Below are 24,093 nucleotides of genomic sequence, written 5' to 3'. Positions count from 1 at the left end.
TCCCATAGCCAAACAGGAAGAGAGAGGGAATCCCTGCAAATTAAGGGAATTTCTTGGGGACCTCCAGGTCAACAGAACTGGTGTCCCCATTGGAATATTTCCCCTCTAATACTTTTCTGGGACAACCCAACCAGAACAGCTCGGATGATGGGGGCAGGCTTACTGAGGAGAAACAGGAAGTGAGAAATTCAGACAAAGAAAAAAAACATTTAGAAGGGAATTCGAAGGAAAAGGTAAGTGAACCAACAATGCACTAGCTTATTTAGAAAATAAAAAACAAACCTTTACAACCCCTTTAAATCATGGTGATTGTATATGGAAATGCATAGTCCCCTTTAATTCCATTGAGAATCATAGGACCTCTGCAGATTTTGGCCATCTGTTCCTTTTAATAGCCTGAAGCTTTATTTCTTTCTAGGTTTGGCCCATGCTGTTTGCTTCTGTTAACACCGTACTCTTCCATGTCAGCTTCGCCCTACCACTGCATCAACTGCTTTGGGGGTTTGCAGTTAAAAGCTGCTTTCGGAAAATGGTGTCACCTGTTCTTCTAAAATGATGAACAAGCCCAATTTCTGCTGCTGGGTCACTAAATTGCCCATTTTCCTGCTTGGTTCCCTTTTTCACATCCTCATTACTAATTGTTCTGAGTAAATATGGCTGCCCCTGTGTGTAGACATGATTACAAATTATACCAAGAAACAAAGTTTTTAAAACATTAGAACATATTATCAGATAATTTACATGAAGTTGATCTGCTTTACATATTTATCTAATAAAATCATTGAAATGGTTACAGGTATACATTCCCTTTATACCTGCACTTTGGCAGGAACACCAGAAAAGCCTACAGTAAATCTTAGGCCTCGTACACACGATAGGTTAACCAGAGGACAACGGTCTGATGGACTGTTTTCATCGGTCAAAACCGCTCGTGTGTGGGGCCCCATAGGTTATTTAACCATCGGTTAAAAAAAAGCCAACTTGCTTTAAATTTAACCGATGGTTTCCTAACCGATGGGAAAAAAAAACTATTGTTAGTACGCACAACCATCGGTTAAAAATCCACGCATGCTCAGAATCAAGTCGACGCATGCTTGGAAGCATTGAACTTCGTCGTTGTGTTTTACGTCACCGCGTTCTGACACGATCGGTTATTTAACCTATGGTGTGTAGGCGTGACGGACCATCAGTCAGCTTCATCGGTTAACTTAAGACAACTGTCCTTCAGTCCGTTTTCTTCGGATGGACTGATCATGTGTACGCGGCCTTAAAGTATATCTGTAGTCCAATTTTATTTATATTTTTTTATTTGGATAACATGGAAAAGGATTAGAACTCATGTCACAGTTTTACTGCTCTCCTGGGTCCAGGATGATTTCCTCTCATTTTCTGCCCCGGGAATAACCTTTTTTATCAGACAGGAAGAGAGGGAAAATCTCCAACAGCATCACCGGCAGAAATAAAAAAAGTTTTAAAAGTAAAATAGGGAAAGGCTAGAACCTCTGTCAGTGCCTTATTGTTGTCTGTTTTCACTCTCTGGTTAACCACTTCCCACCCACCAATGTACTGCAGACGAGTGGCCGCTGTAGGCAAAGAGATGTAACTGTACGTAACTGCAGCATTCCAGGTTTACCCCACTATTTGCTGTTTTTTTTGCTTTTGTAGTATTTTTTACCAGAATAAAAGGCACCACCTTTTTACCTTTTATTGGAGTGCGGCTGTCCAAAATTTCTTTCCTCCCATTTATGCTCTGTGCATTGCCTGCACCCACTGGATTTTGGGCTATTTTATTCACCACTGAGATACATCATCTGGAGCGGCGGTTCCTTCTTTCTAATGTTGCGACATCTACCACTATCCGATCCTGTCCGCAAAATCCAGATAGATGGTGGTCTTGTTTTCCACCTGTCTGGCGGATTGGATCAGATACAGTATAATCGGATGAAAACGGACAGGCGGTTAGTTTTAACACGATTTCCCCATAGAGGAGAGCGTGACTGGGTGATTTAAAAGAGGAAGAAAAAGCACCTCATAGTGCAGTAGATTTCATGAAAAAATCCCTTTATTCCATATGCTGGGCAACTCACATCTTAAAAACATTTAGCAGAAAACATTTCAAACGAGACTCACAGCCGCGGCTCAAGCCAGCCAGCTGGGGCGTGGTGACGTCAGGTCCTATAGCTCCAACCGACGCAGTGTTTCCCCGTATTAGTCATTGACTAGGAAAGGCACAGTGAGCGGAGACGGATCTGTCATCCACCTGCTCAGCGGGAATCAGCAGATGGATCCCATGCTCAGCAAGCGGAGTCTATCCGGCGGAGGCGCCTGTGTGAAAGGGGCATAAGGTGGCAATTGCAGAAATAATAATATAATATTAAAAATGTGGGTTTTTTTTCACAATAGTCATATCTAAAGTTATAACCATTAAAAATATGGTAACATTTTATTTCAGGGAATTGTTTCAAGAGAAACTGTGTTTGATGAGCATCTGGCATTTTTTTCTTCTTTTTTTGTCCAACCTTACTATTTATGTAACTATAATTAGATTAATAACATTTCATAGAAAGATTATTTGATTTCCATACAAAGGTTTCTGTTGGTGCATAACACTTTATCTTTGTAAGCTTTTAAGTAGGGTCATATATTGGTGAATCTGCTGGACAATGCATTTCATTACATAGGACAATTTTTTGGGCACTTTACTAAGAAATGTTCCAACTTTACTTCCATGGGAGTTTTCCAGACAAAGTTCAGTAACCAAGCCCACAGAATAGATTTAGCTGTGATCATCCTATCTGTTTAAAAAGCACATTGAACATTTTTTAAATGCCTTTTACCTACCGTATTTATTTATGTATTTTGTTTGTGTGTTTTATAATTTTTAACATCAGATCGCATTTTATTATAAATATGGGGCCAGATTCACATACAAATACGTTACGCTGCGGCGGCGTAACGTATCCCATTTACGTTACACCGCCGCAAGTTTACAGCGTAAGTGCCTGATTCACAAAGCACTTACCTGTAAACTTGCGGCGGCGTAGCGTAAATCCGCCCGGCGCAAGCCCGCCTAATTCAAATGGGGCGGGCACCATTTAAATTAGTACTGCGCATGCTCCGTCCCTAAAATTTCCCAACGTGCATTGCCCTAAATGACGTCGCAAGGACGTCATTGGTTTCGACGTTAACGTAAATGGCGTCCAGCGCCATTCACGGACAACTTACGCAAACGACGTGAAATTTAAAAATTTGACGCGGGAACGACGGCCATACTTAATATTGGTTAGACCACCTAGAGGGCATGCTTAGTTTTACGCAACGTATCTCTACGGAAACGACATAAATTTAGAGCGACGGGCAAAGCGGATGTTCGTGAATCGACGTAACTAGTCATTTGCATATTCTACGCCGACCGCAATGGAATCGCCACCTAGCGGCTGGCCTAGAATTGCAGCCTAAGATCCGACGGTGTAAGTCACTTACACCTGTCGGATCTTAGGGCTATCTATGCGTAACCTGATTCTATGAATCAGGCGCATAGATACGACCGGCTGGACTCAGAGATACGACGGCGTATCAGGAGATACGCCGGCGTATCTCTTTTGTGAATCTGGCCCATGTTTATTACTTTTTATTGCATAAAATACAGTACATAAGTGTGTATAGGATTTCTGCTCTCTTCTACAGTTAATAATGAACACATTTTGCAACACGCAAGAAACATTGGTGAATTTTTTTTTTTTTTACATTTCCTCGTACAAGTTCTTTTATATTGACCTATGTGTTTCAATTTTTCTCCGGCAGGTGGAAAGAGAGATTGCTATCCTGAAGCTGATTGAGCATCCCCACGTTCTCAAGCTGCATGATGTCTATGAAAATAAGAAATATTTGTAGGTATTTACAGACATTCCCTTGCTTCCACCAGCTTGCGGAGCTTTGGGCATCTGTATTCCTTGGCATGAGAGAAGTGCATGCATTGTCACTGCTTTGGGCAGCCGCTACTTCTGAGCTTTGCTTAGTAATCTGGATGTTATGTAAATCACAAGCATCTTGCTTTTAATGCTTTGCTGGGTTACAGAAACATATCATAACCGTTTGTTCTTCTTTTGTGAGGCTTACATAAAATATTAAAAAGTATTTCAGAGGAAACTTGGCCTGCCAAAACTGGTGCTTTCTCAATGTATGCTATTATGTATATGACTTGTGGTTACAGGTAAATACGTATTTTATTTGTATGGCTGTATTAACAAAACAACATATATGGATAATAATATACATAAATCCAGATAGGATATGATTTTAAAAGTTCACTGCGTTGTTATTAAATACCCCCCATCCCCAGAAAGCAGCTAAACTCTGGGGCTCAATAATAATACTTGTATGATTCTGCAGCATAAGCCCCAATTTAAAGTGTTACAAAACCCACTACAGTAAAATCAGTCTGTGGGCCAGATTCACGTAGAATCGCGGCGGCGTAACGTATCGTATATACATTACACCGCCGCAAGTTTTCATCGCAAGTGCATGATTCACCAAGCACTTGCGTGAAAACTTACGCCGGTGGCCTCCGGCGTAAGCCCGCGTAATTCAAAGGGGCGTGTGCCATTTAAATTAGGCGCGCTCCCGCGCCGGACCTACTGCGCATGCTCCGTTTTGAAATTCCCGCCGTGCTTTGCGCGAAGTGACGTCATTTTTTCGAACAGCGACGTGCGTAGCGTACTTTCGCATTCCCGGACGTCTTACGCAAGAAAATTTTTTTTTGAAATTCGACGCGGGAACGACGGCCATAGTTTAACATGGGCTGTGTAAAGTTAGGGCAGGTAAAACGACGACTAACTTTGCGACGGGAAACTAGACTAGCAACGACGTAACGAACGCGAAAAACCGTTGTGGATCGCCGTAAAACCTAATTTGCATACCCGATGCTGAAATACGACGCAAACTCCACCCAGCGGCGGCCGAGGTACTGCATCCTAAGATCCGACGGTGTAAGACAATTACACCTGTCGGATCTAAGGGCTATCTATGCGTAACTGATTCTATGAATCAGTCGCATAGATACTCTGAGAGATACGACGGCGTTTCAGAGAAACGCCGTTGTATCTCTTCTGTGAATCTGGCCCTGTATGTGCAGTAAAGCATGCTTTTATACTCACTGTGGAACCTAAGGGGTTTAATCTAATCAGCACAGGGCCAAACAGCACTGTCCAGACAGAGGGTCAGGGGTCCTGAAGCCTCGTAAGACAGTCAGAGGAGAATAAAAACTCCCCCTACAAGCTTTAACCAGTGCTCGGCTGGACACTGATAGAAGTCACAAGACTGTTATATACTGCTGATGAGAAAAGGTTCCATGTTCTGTGTACTGTGGGAGACCAGATATAGTGAATGCAGGTTCCTGGGTTTAGTAACACTTTAAATGGGTAATCTACAGACTGGTCCTCCATTTCCCCTCTGTAATGACAACAAGACTGGTCGGAGAACTGCACTTTCTAAGTCTGAATAGAGCTGCATTCCTTAGTCACTTAAAGCGGAGTTCCTCTTCCCCAGCAAAAAAGCTTCTGAATTTTAATACTAGGACACTTACCTGTCCTGGAATTCAGCAATGTCAGCACCCCTGCCGATGGTTCCATCGGCTCTCGGTGTTACCACCGCCATTGCCTGTAAGGAAAACCGGCAGTGAAGCCTTGCCAGCCTCTTTTGTTTTTCCGGCAGTTTTCCTGTTGGAAAAAGTCCGATGGAGCATACACACGGCTGGGATTCCCGGCCAAAAGCTCTCATCTGACTTTTTCAGACGGGAAAACCGTTCATGTGTACGGTGCATGAGAATGTCCCAGTCAAAATCCAGACCTAAATCCAATTGAGAACCTGTGGCAAGACTTGAAAATTGCTCTTCACAGACACTCTGGGGCTGATCCACAAAGAGAGTACGCCGGCGTATCTACTGATAGGCCGGCGTACTTTCAAATTTCCCACGTCGTATCTTTGGTTTGAATCCTCAAAACAAGATACGACGGCATCTGGGTTAGATCCGACAGGCGTATGGCTTCGTACGCCTTCGGATCTTAGATGCAATACTTCGGCGTCCGCTGGGTGGAGTTCTCATCGTTTTCCGCGTCGAGTATGCAAATTAGCTATTTCCGACGATCCACGAACGTACGTGCGGCCGTCGCATTCTCTTACGTCGTCTCTAGTTGCCTTTTTCCCGCGTATAGTTAAAGCTGCTGTTTTGCGGCGTATAGTTAGACTTACCATGTTAAGTATGGGCGTCGTTCCCGCGTTTCATTTGAATTTTTTGCGTAATTCACGTCTATGTTAAAAAAAAATGACGTCCTTGCGACGTCATTTAGCGCAATGCATGGCGGGAAATTTAGGGATGGCGCATGCGCAGTTCATTTGACGCGGGGACGCGCTTCATTTAAATGAAACATGCCCCCTAATTGCCGATTTGAATTACACGCCATTACGCCGCCAGAGATAGACTATGCCGCCGTAACTTACGGCGCAAAATCTTTAAGGATTCGAACTAAAGCCAGGTAAGGTACGGCAGCGTAGCGTATCTCTGATACGCTGCGCGGGTGCAGATCTCTGTGGATCTGCCCCTCTCCATCCAATCTGACAGAGCTTGAGCTATTTTGCAAAGAAGAATGGGCAAACATTTCACTCACTAGATGTGTAAAGCTGGTAGAGACATCTCCAAAAAGGCTTGCAGCTGTAATTGCAGAGAAAGGTGGTTCTACAAAGTATTGACTCAGGGAGGCGGAATACAAATGCACGCCATACTTTTGACATCTTTATTTGTAAAAAAAAAATGTAAAAACATTTATTATTTCCCTTCCACTTCACAATTATGTGCAAATTTCAAGGGGTATGAATACTTTGTTCAAGGCATTGTACAACATAGTGCTTGTGTGGTATAATTTATCCCTTTCTGTGCTGTAAAATTCCTGGATGATCTTGCCAGTTCCTGTGTCCCCCTTAGTATGCTGACCACGGTAATCATGGCTGCTGATCCATGATGCCATAGTCAGTTTACGTGCCTCCGTCATCCGGCAGTCTCTCTCTCTCTCTCATCCTCCCTCCTTGCCTGTCAGCTCAGGAGTCTGTGTGTCAGCCATCTCCCTGCCCCTCCTCTCCCACTGCCATGGTCGTAATTGTAAAATCACGAATCCCAAATCCTGGAAGCCCCTATTTTACAGAAGGATATACTGTACAATATCTGTGTTTTAAAAATAATGCAGGGCAATACCTTTTTTCAGAGCGCCGCTGTCAATGGGGAATCTCAGCCCCTCCCACTGTAGTTCTCAGATTGGGAAAGCTGAAAGCCAGGAGGTCACCTGAGTACAAAACGGTGCGCTGAAAGAAGGTATTTTGATGAAAAAAAAAAGAAAAAGAAAATAGCTTCTGCACAGTATACCTTTTTGTAACAGAGGAGCTTCCAGGATTTGGGATTTTACAACCACTTTAATGTTACAGAGTTGTGCTACAGTTCATGTGGATGCTGCACCACTTTTTGTTTTTTGCAGAGCATTTGTGGTACTCTGTGAAGCAAGTGGGTTTCAGTGTGCTGTCTAGGCACATTGAGATGTCATATAAAAGGAACTGTGCACGGTAAATGCGTGTATTTAATGCATGCTACTGTAAAGAACTGTTGTGAATTGGCCTTTACTGATACCTGAGATGTCAGATTCAAAATGGCAATCATCAAAAATTGTATCAAATCAGGTCTCTTCTGTATTCAGGTTCTCAGTAACAAACACTTTCTGTCAAAGGCATTGTATAGTGTCTCCTCGCATTTCGCCTAGTCTGTTTTGGCTGGATTCTTTTTCAGATGGCATGCTGCTGCATGGGGAAGGCTCTGGGCATGGTCATCTAAGGACATGGAAATGTTATTCATTGAGAGCACAGAACATTGCAGATTTTCAGTTGCACATTTCTTTTGATACAAGTACAGATTTCTTCATACTGAAGAGAAGCCTTGGTTTAGATGTATTCTTTCTATAGCTGTAATGATAATTCTGTAAGCAAGAGGTACTGCTGTTATTAATAAACACACCCCTCCTCCTTTTTATTTTGCATGACTTTCATGGATTGGCACTATTAAATGGAAGTGTGATGACACCTGTGGTTGCCACCTTTTCTTCAAGCCAAAACCGAACACTTTAGCCACACACTGTACAATTTTATTTATAAGGGGAACGCTGTGGGCTCTGGTGTAAGGGTTCCCAAAGCCCCCCGTGCATCAGAGTACACAGAGTACCCCTTACATCTGAGCCCCTCTTACCTTAGTGTACTCACTCGCTTGGAGACAGGAGAGAGATGGGAGGGAGGGGGGAGACTTCAGTCAAAGACATCAGATGGTGAGCTCACTCACCCGAGGATGGAGGCTCAGGACTTGACACCTTTTTCCATGATGTATCTGCCGGTTGCTGAGCTTTTAACTTCCAGCCCACACACTCCTATCCTGAGGCCCAGAACACTGGGCATTGGAGTGTGGGTGGGCAGATAGAGTGTAGGGGTAGGAGGAGGAGCAAATCAAGCCCTCTCTCCTCTCCTGTCCTTGTAGGGGGATGGGGCCCATGTGCACACCTATGCACTCAGCGGTTGTGGTACTTGGTGAGCCACAGTCCATTCTGAATATTGTGTCTGGGGTTTCAGGTGGTCCGAAACCCAAACACACGATTCAAAATCCGGACTGTCCGGATGAATCCCGGACAAGTGGCAACCCTAGTGTCACTTCGTTTTTGCAATGGCATGCTTGATATTCTAAGTCTGTTTATAACTTTCATGTTGTGCTAATAGAGTCCAATGTGGACTCATCCCTGCCACTTTATTGTCTAATCAGTAGCCATGAGGTTTGTGTGCTCTTCCTGTAATTGGCAACATTTTTGGGCTGAGGCATTCCCCGTCCTGCAGTCGCACATATACTCACCCCCATAGGTGTGCGCAGCCTATTGCATTAGGGTGTGCACCCCAAAGCTCAAACACGTATTACCGATAACTCACAATGTTCCATCAGAAAGGGAAGGGGCCGGTAAATTACATATTTACCGTCCCCTTCACCCACACATCCTAAAACAAGACAAAAATTTTGCCCTGGACTTCATCCAGACCGGCCCTCTTTAATTTTGCAAACGCGCACAAAAACAGTGTATAAACTATACGCAATTGCGCAAAAAAAGCCTCCTCCTTACATCAGAGTCCCTAGAGAGCCGTCCCTTTCACCAGGGTCCCCAGAGAGCCTCCCCCCTTACATCAGGGTCCCCAGAGATCCCCTCCTTACATCAGGGTCCCCAGAGAGCCCCCCTTACATCAGGGTCCCCAGACAGCCACTCTCACCTACATCAGGGTCCCAGAGAGCCTCCTCCTTACATCAGGGTCCCCAGAGAGCCCCTCCTTACATCAGGGTCCCCAGAGATCCGCCATCACCTACATCAGGGTCCCAGAGAGCCTCCCCCTTACATCAGGGTCCCCAGAGAGTCCCCTCTTACATCAAGGTCCCCAGAGAACCCCCCTTACATCAAGGTCCCCAGAGAGCCACCCTCACCTACATCAGGGTCCCAGAGAGCCTCCCCCTTACATCAGGGTCCCCAGAGAGTCCCCCCTTAAATCAAGGTCTCCAGAGAGCCCCCCTTACATCAGGGTGCCCAGAGAGCCCCCCTAACATTAGGGTCCCCAGAAAGCCCCCCTTACATCAGGGTCCCCAGAGAGCCACCCCACCGTTGGTGTCAGTGAAAGGAATAATGCCCTATTATTGGTGTCAGTGAAAGGAATAATGCCCCATTATTGGTGTCAGTGGAAGGAATAGCGCCCCATCATTGGTGTAGTGGAAAAAATAATGCCTTATCGTTGGTGTCAGTGGAAGGAATAGTGCTCCATTGTTAGTGACAGTGGGAGGAATAGTACCCCATCATTGGTATCAGTGGAGGGAATAGTGCCTCATAGTTGGTGCCAGTGGAAGGAATAGCGTCCCATCTTTGGTGTCAGTAGAATAAATAGTGCCCCATCGTTGGTGCCAGTGGAAGGAATAGCGCCCCATCTTTGGTGTCAGTAGAAGAAATAGTGCCCCATCATTGGTGTTAGTGGGAGGAATAATGCCCCATCCTTGGTGTCAGTGAAAGGAATAGTGCCCCATTGTTGGTGTCAGTGAAAGGAATGGTGCCCCATTGTTGGTGTCAGTGAAAGGAATAGTGCCCCATCATTGGTGTCAGTAAAAGGAATAGTGCCCCATCATTGGTGTCAGTGTGAGGAATAGTGCCCCATTGTCAGAGTCAGTGGAAGAAGTAGTGCCCCATTATTATTATATTATTTTAACATTTATATCAGTGGGAGGAATGGAGCTTTGTATCTGTGGGAGAAATCCCCAAGGACCAGATAAAGGCAGGCAAAGGGACGCAGTTTGGAGACCACTGCGCTAAACAGATATAAAAGGCCTATTTACCGTAAGATGTTTGTGTTATACCTTTTTCTGTATTAGCAGCGGCCTTCATTTTTCAAAACAAAAATGCCCCTAAGGGATACTACCAGCCCTCTATGCCCATGTATAGGGTCTGTTCAGGCTGAGACATTTGCTTAATGATAGATTTCAACAAAGGGGAAAAATAAAGGACACATTTATGACCCAGACTGTTCCTATAAATACCAATAACCTAAAGGGCAGACGTGTAATATGTAAAATATATTGTCTAGGCTTGTTGGCCGTGAAGTAACTGGAACCTATTCTGCATATAATCGTGAAACTGTCAGGCAAAAAAAAATAATACTGCTTTGATTGATGCTTGCAAATGTAGGAAAGGAGGGAGACATTAGGAGATTAATGACTTCTGCGTAATGCCATGGAACTCAGATGATCCTGTCCAGATGAGATATTGCAATAAATATGTGTGTACATTGTTCTTGTAATATATAACACTAGATTCAGTCATTGGTGGTGCATTTGAATCAGGTAATACATTAATGATGTTCTGTGTAAATCAATATGTGTGTCTTTATTAAAGCTGAACTCTGGAACTAGGGTGACCACATTTCCAAACTGCCATTCAGGGACACACCCCCTCTCTCACCTTCACCAAAAAAAGATGAGGGGGGCAGGGGAAAATGTAGTATCAGGGTTGATGGGGAATTTAAGTTATTTGTCAGGTGAATGTGCCACTTGCCACCAGATGCAGTGGTGCTCTCACTCCCTCTACATGAGCCACGTGCATAGAAGGAAATGAGTGGCGTCACTATCTGGAGAGTGAAGATCACACCAGTCCCTGCTGCTTGCCACTGGGTGCCGGAGAAGGAGGAAGTGCCAAGGTGGGTGGGGACAGCAGTGCTGCACTAGGCACAGGCCTTGCTCCCGGTCTCACTGTCTGAGAGTAAATTGTCAGGCAGCGCTGGCCCTAGCAACCAGTTCTGGAAATGTATTTATTAGTAGGGGGTGGCTGTGTCCTGTATTTCATTCCGGGACATTGTATTGTCCCGGAATGAAGGTGCCAGGGACCCAGGACAGACATGTCAATTGTGGGACAGTCCCGGGCAATCCGGGACACGTGGGCACCCTATCTGGAACACAAAAATGTCCTTGCAGTGGGGTCCCCACCCACTGAAAGGATAAGGAGGGTATAGGAAGAGGCTTTATATTCTAGCTATTACCCCATTACAGCAGGCTTCAGTACTGACCTTTTCTCCCCGAAGTTTAGGCCTGTGGGGAGTCTGGACATAATCACATACAATGAAGAGCTATTAATGCTGAAAAAGGGAAGTTTTTCTCAACATTGCAGTGTAGCACCCTCTAGTGTGATACTAGTGTGAGTGCAGGGAAATTTGTGCCTGACTCATGCTTAAAGGGGTTGTAAAGGTAAATGTTTTTTCACCTTAATGCATCCTATTTCTTACCTAAGTCCTCGAAAGTCCCGCGCTCGCGCCGTCATCCTCCTCGTTTCTGAGCCTGGCCGTTGATTGGCTACATTGGATGGATTGAAAGCAGCGCAGCCATAGGCTCGCACTGCTGTCAATCACATCCAATTATGCGGCGTGTCGGGGGCGGGGCCGAGTGATACAATGCGTGGCAATAGCCGCTGGCTGTATCACGGGAGCGCGCCCACAGGAACTCAACACCATGCGAGCAAGCTCGCATGAAGGTGTTGAGTTCTTGCGGGCAGGAGCCGAGATAGCCGCCGAGGAACCCCAAAAGACCAGATTTGGGGACACTCTGTGCAAAATGAGCTGCACAGTGGAGGTAAGTATAACATGTTTGTTATTTAAAAAAAATCTAAAAGAGTCTGTAATTGAGTCAAGATTTATTATACTGTAGTTCAGGGCTGGGTGACTCATACATTCTGCTCTCTGGTGCCTCCCCTGGTTCTGGTAAGTTGGAGGACATTCTGAAGGCTGGAGGGCAGAGGTTAGGGGGGCTTTTCTAGGAAGCTTAGCCAATCGCCAGGCAGTAGGCCTGGCAGGGAACAAAGTGAGCTCTTAAAGGGGTTGTAAAGGCAATTTTTTTTTAAAATAACAAACATAATATCCTTACCTCCCCTGTGCAGCTCGTTTTGCACAGAGTGGCCCTGAACCTGGTTTTCTGGGGTCCCTCAGCGGCTGTCTCGGCTCCTCCCTGCAAGAACTAAACACCTTCATGCGAGCTCTCTCGCATGGTGGTTAGTTCTTGTGGCCGCGCTCCCGTGATACAGCCGGCAGCTATAGCCGCTCACTGTATCACTCGGGCCCGCCCCCCGGTGAGCCATGTCATTGGATGTGATTGACAGCAGCACAAGCCAATGGCTGCGCTGCTTTCAATCCATCCACTCTAGCCAATCAACGGCCAGGCTAAGCGGGGAAGACGACATTGGGGGCGAGAGCAGCAGGTGAACGGGCTCAGGTAATTAAAACGGGGGCGGTATAAGATCCTTGCAGAAATGTGGGCAAATGTCTATTCAGCATGTCCCTGAATGACATCATTAAGAATGTCACCGGAGCAAGTGAAGCTTTCTACCCCAGACCCGAAATCCTATGGATTGCTGTTGCAAGGCAGGTCCTTCCTTCTCTGCTCACAAATGTCTTTTTTGGCCAAGGTTCCTCCCCTAAGGACCACCAAAGTACACCAAGCCTTCTATCTCCTCCACCGCCATCATTGGCAGCCCAAGGCCTCCAAGCCTGCTGAAAAAACATATTCGGCATGAAGGTGTACCTCCACCACAACACCTCAAGGTGGGGACAACACCTTCTGTTTTTCAGAGATCACTGGCTTGCTCACACTTCCTACAGATGGGTTTTGAAGGTTGTTTCTTCAGGCCACAAGACAGAATTCCAGTCCCTGCCACTGGATAGCTTTTTTTCCCCTCCAACCTCTGTTTTCCCCCGCAGTGTGTGGCCAACTTGCACTTTGTGGTTCAGGGACTCCTGGATCAGGAAGTCATAGCTCCATTCTCCAAGTGGTACAAGGGTTCTTCCAATTCTGGACTTGAAGGCCTTGAATTTCTTCCCGAAGGTGGGCAAGTTTAGTATTGAGCCAGTGCGCTCAGTTGTTGCTTTCTTACTTTAGAGGACCTTCTAGCTTTGATAGGCATCAAAGATGCCTAATTCTACGCCCCCATTGTTGTTTTCATCACAGATTCCTTCTGTTCGCTGTGGGGGACTAAGTGTATACTTTCAAATTTTAGCTCTTCCTTTCAGTTTAGCTTCAGTTCTGTGCATCTTCACCATGCTTACAGGGGATAACAATTGTTGGGTAACCATCACGATCCATACCTCGAGGACCTTGGCTGGGTTCTGAATCTGTGCAAGTCGGTCTTGGCTCCCTCTCTGCGTCTGGAGTACTTGGGACTGCTTTTGGCCATGTCCATGGCCAAGGTATTTCTCTCCCAGAAAGAACTTCAGAAGTTGCGTCTTTAATTTTTTTGCCTTCTTTCCCTGCGGATGGCATCTATTCATTTTGGCATGAAGATTCTGGGCTTCATGGTGGCTGCTTTCGAAATTGGCCCTTATGCACAACACCACACCAGACCACTTCAGTGGACCAGAGTTCCCAGGTCCAGTTTTCCCATGAACATCCTGAAACCCCGGGCGATCCACATTTCTCTGGCTTCTCCAGGGCTGTCCGAGCAGGGTGCAGTGAGACAACGCCAAATTACAGACAGCAGTTTGAGTACTTGGGGCCCTTCTCTTGTCCTTCAATGAATAAGAAAATTGGATTTTTGTACTCACCGTAAAATCTTTTTATATGAATTCATAGCATTTTGGCTATCATGGAGTTTGTGTCCTGTTACTGTTGGTTACTAACTGAATCCTGTTTTGCAGCTCGGGGGTTTGGCCACCACCAGAGGGCCAACCCCTAAGCGTGCTTTAGTTGTAAAAAACAGTGTCCTGTTCCTGAAGGTGGTGACATCAAACCCATCCACGACAAAGTTCAGCTGTGTCCTTTAATGAACTTAGAGAGAAGTATTTTACGGTGAGTACAAAAAAGATATTTTTTCCTTTTGGGTTTAATGTTTTCCATACTGTAAATTAATAAAAGCTGATCATTATAAGCACAGTATTAAAGTGGAGTTCCACCCATAAATATAACATTACATCAGTAGTTTTAAAAAAATGTCATTAGTCCTTTACGATTTTTTTTTTTTTTTTAGATGCCTTCAAAGTGTTGTTGCTAGGCAGAATAGTTAATCTTCCCACTTCCTGCACCTAGGTGCTTAATGCTTCCTAACCTACACCGCACAGACTCCTGGGAATGTAGTGGGTGTAACTTTCCAGGAGTCTGTGCACTCCCCAGTCTTAAAGAATCATGTGACTTGGACAGCACAGATGCTGAAACCTGATCTGACACTGCTTGTGCAGCACTGAGCATGTGCGAGATCTGCAAGGCTGAAATCCAGGAAGTCATACAGTCTGGCTTCATGATGCCCACACTTAAGATGGCCCCAGTCTATTTCTATTTTATAAAGTGTCTAAATGCTGTAACAACCTAACATAACGGACCTTAGTTTACAGACTAACTTTACTAGAATACATTAAGCTTGTGTATTACAGGGGTATTTATATTTAAAAAGTGAAATTGTGGCCGGAACTCCGCTTTAAGTTAGTTTTTATTCAACGCCCTAAATACCACCTTTGCTAAAGTTTGTTTAAGGAAGTAAAAAAAAAAGTAACAGACTTATTGTCCAGATCACCAGGTAAAAAATAATGAAAAAAAAACTAACAAAAGGAAGCAAAGGCTTTTCCTGCTGCAAAATGTTACATTTTTGTTTTAGGGTTTATTGCTGTATTAGGTCAGATAAAATAAAGATTCATTGTAAAATAAAGCTTTTATCGGCTAAATGACCACCTTTATATACTGTAAAAAAAGATCCACTTCAAATGACATTTTTGGATTGAGAATTTTAGGAAAAATGTTAATGAAGAAAAAAAAAAGGAGTTAAAAGAACAAAATAATTATAAAACAATCTATTTTAGTGAATTGTAGGTAACGTGCCATTCCAGGTAAGCATTTCACATCATACTGCAAATAATATAACTCAGCAGAAACACATTTTGGCACATCATGCCATTACAGCAAATTATGCCAATATACAGTAACATAACACATTGAAATACAGCACAATATTTCAACCTGCAACAACAAATTATACCACACCACAACAACATTTTATAGCAAAGATCAACAACATTTCAGATGGCAAAGCACACATTATATCACTCAACAAACGAGGATTATGCTGCAAATACAATAAGCAACTTTAAATTATATTATGCGACAGAAGCATAATATATGACCGGTTCATTCCCAGCTTCCTTATGTGCAGATCTACTCATATTTATCCAAAATCCATGTCTTTTATTATTCAGACAGACCCTATATTTAGTCCCTAAAAACCTCCCAAATTAAAGGAACTGATGATGCAAGCTGAACTATGTCAATAGACATATCTACCCCCTTCATCACCACCAGCCCCTATCACATTCATTCAGCAATTTATAACTAATACCAAAAAAATTCTCCCTGCACATCGGTGGTCATTGTAATCACGTTTGTTTTATTGATGATCATTCTAAAATCTCATGAAAAATTGGTGGCTAGTGTAAATGTCCAATTACTATGCAGGTCAATGTAACCTCCTGTCTTGTATATTGGAAAAGATGAAAAAAAGAGGAAACAGGAAAGGTTACTTAAAAAAATATCAGCAAAGACGCAATCCAGAACAGGATTCTTCTGACCAGGACATGAGAAAACACAGAAACACACATATTTATAAAAAGTATAAATTTATACAAAAAGTGCTAACACAACCAAATGTTAATAAATTATACGTAATAATCCCTACACCAAGTGAGGAAATCTTCTATATTTGACCAATGTTCTTCCAATAGTGCATCAATTGACACCACCACCAAGAATGCACATTCACCGCCAATTCAGTGACCTCTAACTTAATAAAGGTCAATAAGCGCTGTATGATTAGCCAAATACACCTTCAATTCGATCACCATTCCTTAGTAAATCTTCTGAGACATCATCCTATCCTCCAATATTCGCTCCACACCGCAACATCAGACCACCAGAGAAATATAAACTAAGCATAGTATTTTATTAAACAGATAAAAGCATAAAAATTATATTTCACTCACTTTTAAAAATGCCCAACCTCGTCACCAATATAAACAACCTTAAAAGAAGCTAGCACCACCATGTCTCTGACTGGTAGTCGGTGTGCATTCCAAACACCAGAAGTTTAAGCCAGACACAAATTCAGAACTGAACCCGGAAGTGAAGGCATCTTCAGGAAGCCACGGAGGTGCCATTTTCTCAGAGGAATTTATATATCCCAAAACCCTCTGATTGGTTATTGAATATTCATAATGCAAATCGGCTGTGTACATAGGGAACAACAGGGAAGGTCACTAACAAAACAATATACAACCTAAAACCATCAAATATTCATTTATGAACCAGTCATTAAAAAAAAAAAAATACACCCATATAAATCTCTTAGTTCATATTTTTTAAATACATGTGCCATCTAGTGGGAGTAGTTCATATTACTATTCACATATACAAAATGTATTTAATAATAGTATCAAAAAATGGCTATTCAGCAACTGGGCTCCAAGAATATATAGACATAGTGGGCTAGATTCACATAGATCAGCGGATCTTTAGATCCGCGTGATCTATTTGATTTAAGATCCGCTGCTGCAAGTTTGAGAGGCAAGTGGATAATTCACAAACCACTTACCTCCAAACTTGCGGCGGCGGATCGTAAAATTCAAATTCCGTGGTTAGGGGGAGTGTACTATTTAAATCAGGCGGGTTCCCCGCCCAGATTTAAATGCGCATGCGCCGTCTGCGAAATTTCCCGGCGTGCATTGCTCCCACTGACGTCGCTAGGACGTCAGTGGTTTCGACGCTTACATAAATGACGTCCATCCGTATTCGAGAACGACTTACGCAAACGACGTAAAAAAATTCAAAATCGACACGGGAACGACGGCTATACTTAACATTGGCTGCGCCTCATAGAAGCAGGGGTAAGTATACGCCGGGAAAACCGCTACGGAAACGTCTTAACAACACTGCGTCGGGCCCGCGTACGTTCGTGAATTCGCGTATCTCGCTGATTTACATATTTCTCAGCGTATACCAGCGAGAACGCCCCTTGCCATTTTTAAATTGCAGGTAGGATCCGACGGTATCTTAGGCATATCTATGCGTAACTGATTCTATGAATCCGGCGCATAGATACGACCAGCCTAACTCTGAGATACGACGGTGTATCAGGAGATACACCATCGTATCTCTCTCTGAATCTGGCCCTACATTTTTGGCATCAAACTTTACACTATTGGATAAAAGTACTGCTTCTGTTATTGTTACTGTTGGTGGTTCTATCCCAATTTTAAGCCTACATATTTGGGCAGTTATGTGATACAGATAAGTAGTACTGTAATTGTGCTTCTCAATTGTGGCACTCATGTATTTAGATTTAGAGACCATGCATGGATATCCATTATTGTCTTAGAGGAACCCAAATTATTAATTATGCTCCCTTATTACAAGGTTTGTTGCTATATTTACATACTCTTTGCGCTTTCAATGGTTTGCATCAGTTTTTATAACTGTGAAGCGCTAGGTATGGAAGGTATAAGGTATTAAACTTTTTTGAACCATGATTTTAAAAGGTACCAAGAAAATTCATATCAATAGACAAGATGCAAAGACCTCTCTGGGGGTGACCAAATGAGACCACTTCCCTGCATACAGTGCTTCTGGGAAAAGATTTCAGCTAAACATCTCCTGCTGTGCGTACATCCTAATTAAGCATATTCCCTGTATTTAACATGTGATGTTAAATACTATTTGCATAATGTGGCTTTAGCCCCTGTGATGATTAAATATTTAACTCATGAGGGGCTGGCTTAGGATGCCAGAGCATCACAACCCTATTACATTGACCGTCCATGTAGAATCACTCTTTCCATTGGGGCTCTCTTTCCATTGGGGCTCAATGTAAATACCCCTTTATATTGGTGTTAAGTGGAAGAATAGTTCCTTTATATTGGTGTCGAGAAGGGCCACCTATAATTGTGTCAATAAGAGAGGGACCTCCTATTATTGGTTTTAGCTGGAGAAGAAGGCCATTGATTGATATTCAGTGGTTCTTTTACTCAAGCTGAAGTTTAAGAGCAGAAGGTGATGCTACCATCAACTCGTACTAGTGATACCACTAGAATTTAGCCTCGTACACACGATCAGATTTTCGGATGACGTCCGTCCATTTTTTGTAGCATGCTAGTCTCATGTCGAAAGTGAAGAGGTTACTCACCATATGAAAATTCTTATTTCTGAGCATGCGTAGTCTTGGGCCCCTTTCACACACGTGGACTGTTTAGGTCGGCCTGTCAGTTTTTTAGGCAAACCTGAACGGATGCTCCATGCACCTCTATGGAGCCATGGATGTCAGCGGTCACATGCCCGCTGACATCTGACCTGCTCCTATCCGCTAAAGTGTGACGGATGGAAACCCTATTTTCCATCCGTCTGGCGGATCAGATGAAAACGGACTCTATGGTCCATCTTCATCCGATCCCCCACCATATGCGAGAGCGGCGCTCTGACAGGTCAGTCCCTGCACAGTGTGCAGAGACAGACCTGTCATCTGCCTGCTCAGCGGGGATCGACGTCCGTGTGAAAGGGCCCTAACTCTTACGTTTTATTCATACGAAAACCATACTAATTCAATGAAAATCGGACATTGAGTTCACATCCAACTAAGATTTTATACTCCGCACATCCAGATTTTGTCTGACGAAAAACTGTAATTGGCTTTCAAAAGCATTGTACTAACGATCCGAAAGATACAAATTTTACTTCCGATTTTTGTATCGTGTGCACGGGCCTTTATACAGGTACTTTTCGGAGAAGAGTAATCTGCCCATTGAAATACTCTCAGAAATATGACTAAGGTACTTTCATTCAGGTTATTACAGAAAGGTGTAAGCTTCCATTCACATAGGTGCAGTGGATTTGCGTGCACATGATGAAATTTACTTCTAGAGTTTAGATCCGCTTTAAGACTAATGTAATACGTTATAACAGACATAATGCATTTAATATTTCACTGCCAGTCTTTTTCTGTTATCTATTTTTTAAATCTCTGGCACATTCTAAAAATCCATCTCTCTGTGATCTGAGTGCGAGCATCTGTCTCGCCTTTGTTCAACTGGCAAAAACCGGAACAGTGAAAAGACAGGTAGAAAAACAGCTGTTTTGCACATTGCCTTAGGTTTTCTTTGGTTTTATTATTTTCACACATATAACTGATAATTATTACATTACTGCCCAGACAATAGTTGTGCTGCTTCTGAAAGAAGAAATAAATTGGTGAAACCCTTTATTCTGTTAAAATATGTGTATTTCCTTATATTAAAAGTCACTGTTATCCAAAAAATGCATTATCATCCCAAAAATCTTTGAAACAAAAAAACTTTCTTAAAATATGTCATGCTATTGTGCTTATGAAGTATATTCCATTTGTCAAAATGCCAAGAAACTGAAGTTTTAATAAAAAGTTGTCCACTACTGTCACGAGAAAAAAATGCAAACAAGATCTAACCAGAATAGAAAAAGATAATTGTGGAACAATGTACATTGGTATTTGCCATTTATGAAACAGACAATGTACAGGCAGTTAGTTAGAGGTTAGTATCCTTAGATAGGTGTCCTTAGATAGTACACACCAAATACCAGTGTTGCATACAACAGATAAAAGATGATTCTAAATTGGGGGACTTGGAGTCAGAGTCAGTAAGTTGTAAAAGACATATCTGAAACTTGCAACTAAAAATAAAAGATTTGATGGGCACAAGAACACAGATGATGGATGAATAACGGGTGTAAGTTTAAGGTGGCAAAGATGAAAGATGTAGAACAATTTAAAGGATGCTGGAGTTATACTTGATGCCTTCTGTAATACATGGTAGGGTAAAATGTAATGATATGGAGCAACTTTGGTCTGGTAAACCAGAAATGTATCGCTGTCTTTTACAGCATCATACCTTTGGTCAGCACTGGATTGGTGCACTTTTCATATAATATAAAACTATATGAAGCACATTCTAATAAATGCAAAGCTTATATGGATGTGTAAGCAAAACACAGATAACACACTACCTTGCATTGTAGTGTGCTGCACTGCAAAAAAAGTGTACAGGCCTGTTTTATTGCACATTTTGGTGCATTGAATGAATGAAAAACTTATATAGCGCGGCACATGCGAACTAAATCGCCTCTGGGCGCTTGTTGTTCCTGTCTCCTTTGATATCAAAAGAGATGAGTTTTGATCTTTCTCCTGAAGGCTAAGTGGTTTTCCTCCAACCGAATGCTGGTTGGTAAGGCGTTCCAAAATCTGGGACCTTGGAGCGCAAATCTTCTTTCTCCTTTGGACTTGTAATTGGCTTTCGGTATCTGGAGCAGATTTTGGTTGGTGGATCGCAGAACGCGATTGGGGTTGTGAGCTTTTATTTTTTCGCATAGATAATGGGGAGCCTTCCCATGGATACACTTATGCGTTAGACAGAGTGCTTTAAAAGCAATTCTGTCTTTTACTGGCAACCAATGAAGGGATCTCAGTGAAGGTGAGATTGATTCCCAGGGTTCTTTCCCAGTCTCAAGTCTGGCGGCCGTATTTTGAACGAGCGATTTGGTACTTTGGGAGTCCGATGTAAAGGGCATTTGCATAGTCCAGTCTGGAGTTTACAATTGTTCCCACCACGGCCGCTGTGTCTTCTTTAGGAATGAAAGGAATACGTCTGCGTAGTAGGCGCAGCAGATTGTGGGATCTGCTGACTACTGACCCTATTTGTGCATTCATTGTCATGTAGGTGTCGAAGATGACCCCAAGACTTTTGACTTTGGAGCTAGGGGAGATAATTTGGCCCAGAATGGGCGGGGGTGTCCAAGTTGTTGTAGGTTGATTCATACGCTTGGCGTGAAACAGGAGAAGTTCTGTTTTCGCACCGTTGAGTTTAAGATAACTCTTTGTCATCCAGTTTTCTATCAAAGAGAGGCATGTCTCTAGACTGAGATGATGATCCTTTTTGTTGCAAATGCGGAAATACAGTTGCGTGTCATCTGCATATGAGTGGTAGAGCAGTTTTTGGCTACTGATGATTTCAAAGAGAGGGCGAAGATAGATGTTGAATAGTACCGGCGACAGAGGGGACCCCTGAGGGACTCCGCATGACACCGTGCGTTTTTCAGAAGTGAAAGGTCCCAATTTCACTATTTGTGATCGGTTTTCCAAAAAAGAGGAGAACCAAGATAAATCACCTTCTGCGACTCTGGCTACTTCAGCTAGACGAGTCAGTAATAGTTTGTGATCTACAGTGTTGAAAGCTGCACTTAGGTCCAACAGAACCAGAAGACAAGATTCTCCTTCGTCTGCGGCCTCGAGTGCGTCGTCCCATATTTTGAGCAATGCTGTTTCTGTCCCGTGTCCGGGACGGAAACCCGATTGAAATGGATCAAGTAGGTTATGGGTATCTAGATGCTGTTGCATTGCCAGCCTATTCAGTTTAATGAGCTACCTTAATGCAGTGAACAATAATGTGTTAACCCAACGCACAAGGGTGCCAAGAAGCAAATGTACTCTTATAGGTTATCTTACATTCAAAGTCTTTTTTTTTTTTTTTAAATAGTGAGGAAAAATTAGAACCTCAGTCAAGTGTTTATTGCTGCCATTTTCCCCACTAGGGAGATTCTCTCTCTCTATTTTTCCTGTTAACTACGGACACTGGGACTAGGGACCAGGGATGAGTCCAATAAACCTGGGCTCTGTTTGAGTCAGGTTCACAGAACATGAATAAAGTTTGGTGCCGAATCCAAACCCCACTGAAATCTATGGTAACTGAATGATAAAAAACAATGCCATTTTCTAGTCTAATAGGCATGGGTGCTGGGCAGTGCCCTGGGGAAAATATATATATATACAGTGGGGATCGAAAGTTTGGGCACCCCAGGTAAAAATTTGTATTAATGTGCATAACGAAGCCAAGGAAAGATGGAAAAATCTCCAAAAGGCATGAAATTACAGATTAGACATTCTTATAATATGTCAAAAAAAGTTAGATTTTATTTCCATCATTTACACTTTCAAAATTACAGAAAACAAAAAAATGGCGTCTGCAAAAGTTTGGGCACCCTGCAGAGTTAATATCTTGTACTGCCCCCTTTGGCAAGTATCACAGCTTGTAAACGCTTTTTGTAGCCAGCCAAGAGTCTTTCAATTCTTGTTTGAGGTATCTTTGCCCATTCTTCCTTACAAAAGTCTTCCAGTTCTTTGAGATCTCTGGGCTGTCTGTCACGCACTGCTCTTTTAAGGTTTATCCATAGATTTTCAATTATTTTGAGGTCAGGAGATTGTGAAGGCCATGGCAAAACCTTCAGTTTACGCCTCTTGATGTAATACCCCGTGGATTTTGAAGTGTGCTTAGGATCATTATCCATTTGTAGAAGCCATCCTCTCTTTAACTTCAGCTTTTTCACAGATGGCATCAAGTTACCATCCAAAATTTGCTGAAATTTTATTGAATCTATTTTTCCTTCTACTCGTGAAATGTTCCCTGTGCCACTGGCTGCAATACAACCCCAAAGCATGATTGATCCACCCCCATGCTTAACAGTTGGACAGAGGTTCTTTTCATTAAATTCTGTGCCCTTTCTTCTCCAAACGTACTTTTGCTCATTCCGGCCAAAAAGTTATATTTTAACCTCATCGGTCCACAGAACTTGTTTCCAAAATTCATCAGGCTTGTCTATATGTTCATTTGCAAAGTTCGAACGCTGATTTTTGTGGTGAGGACGTAGAAGAGGTTTTATTCTGATGACTCTTCCATGAAGACCATATTTGTACAAGTATCGCTTTATAGTGGAATAGTGTACCACAACTCCAGTGTCTGCCAGATCTTTCTGGAGGGATCGTGCAGTCAACGTGGGTTTTGAATTGCTTTTCTCACAATCCTGCGAGCTGTTCTGTCTGATATTTTTCTTGGTCTTCCAGATCTTGCTTTAACTTCCACTGTTACTGATGACTGCCATTTCTTAATTACATTCCGAACAGAGGATATTGACATCTGAAAACACTTTGCTATTTTCTTATAGCCTTCTCCAATCCATGACACTGGCAGGTCTCAGCTTTGCAAAGGGGGCAGTGCTTTCTATAAATTCTGCAGGGTGCCCAAACTTTTGCAGACGCCATTTTTTGGTTTCTGTAATTTTGAAAGTGTAAATGATGGAAATAAAATCTAACTTTTTTTGACATATTATAATAATGTCTAATCTGTAATTTCATGCCTTTTGGAGATTTTTCCATCTTTCCTTGGCTTTGTTAAGCACATTAATACAAATTTTTACCTGGGGTGCCCAAACTTTCGATCCCCACTGTATATATACAGTATATATATATATATATAAAGAGAGAGAGAGAGAAATATCTATATACATATATGTATGTATATATATATATATATATATATATATATATATATATACATACACATAAATAAATATAATATGAATCTATATTTCTCACAAATATTTTTGGTCATTTAGATTTCTTTCTTATA

At 42.7% G+C, this 24,093-nt stretch overlaps 1 protein-coding gene across 7 annotated transcripts in view; it reads left to right on the top strand.

Moving 5' to 3' along the window:
• Window positions 1-24,093, top strand: part of LOC120915320 (serine/threonine-protein kinase BRSK2-like) — a 375,368-nt gene that overhangs the window by 212,955 nt on the left and 138,320 nt on the right. For all 7 annotated transcript variants that reach the window (XM_040325720.1, XM_040325719.1, XM_040325718.1 and 4 more), the window contains exon 3: window positions 3,805-3,890. In XM_040325720.1, coding sequence (XP_040181654.1) covers window positions 3,805-3,890 — 86 coding nt within the window. The remainder of the gene's footprint in view (window positions 1-3,804; window positions 3,891-24,093) is intronic.

The sequence above is a fragment of the Rana temporaria genome, chromosome 10 (assembly GCF_905171775.1).
Source record: "Rana temporaria chromosome 10, aRanTem1.1, whole genome shotgun sequence".
In the NCBI taxonomy this organism is placed as follows: domain Eukaryota; kingdom Metazoa; phylum Chordata; class Amphibia; order Anura; family Ranidae; genus Rana; species Rana temporaria.
This window is presented reverse-complemented; position numbering and strand designations above follow the sequence as displayed.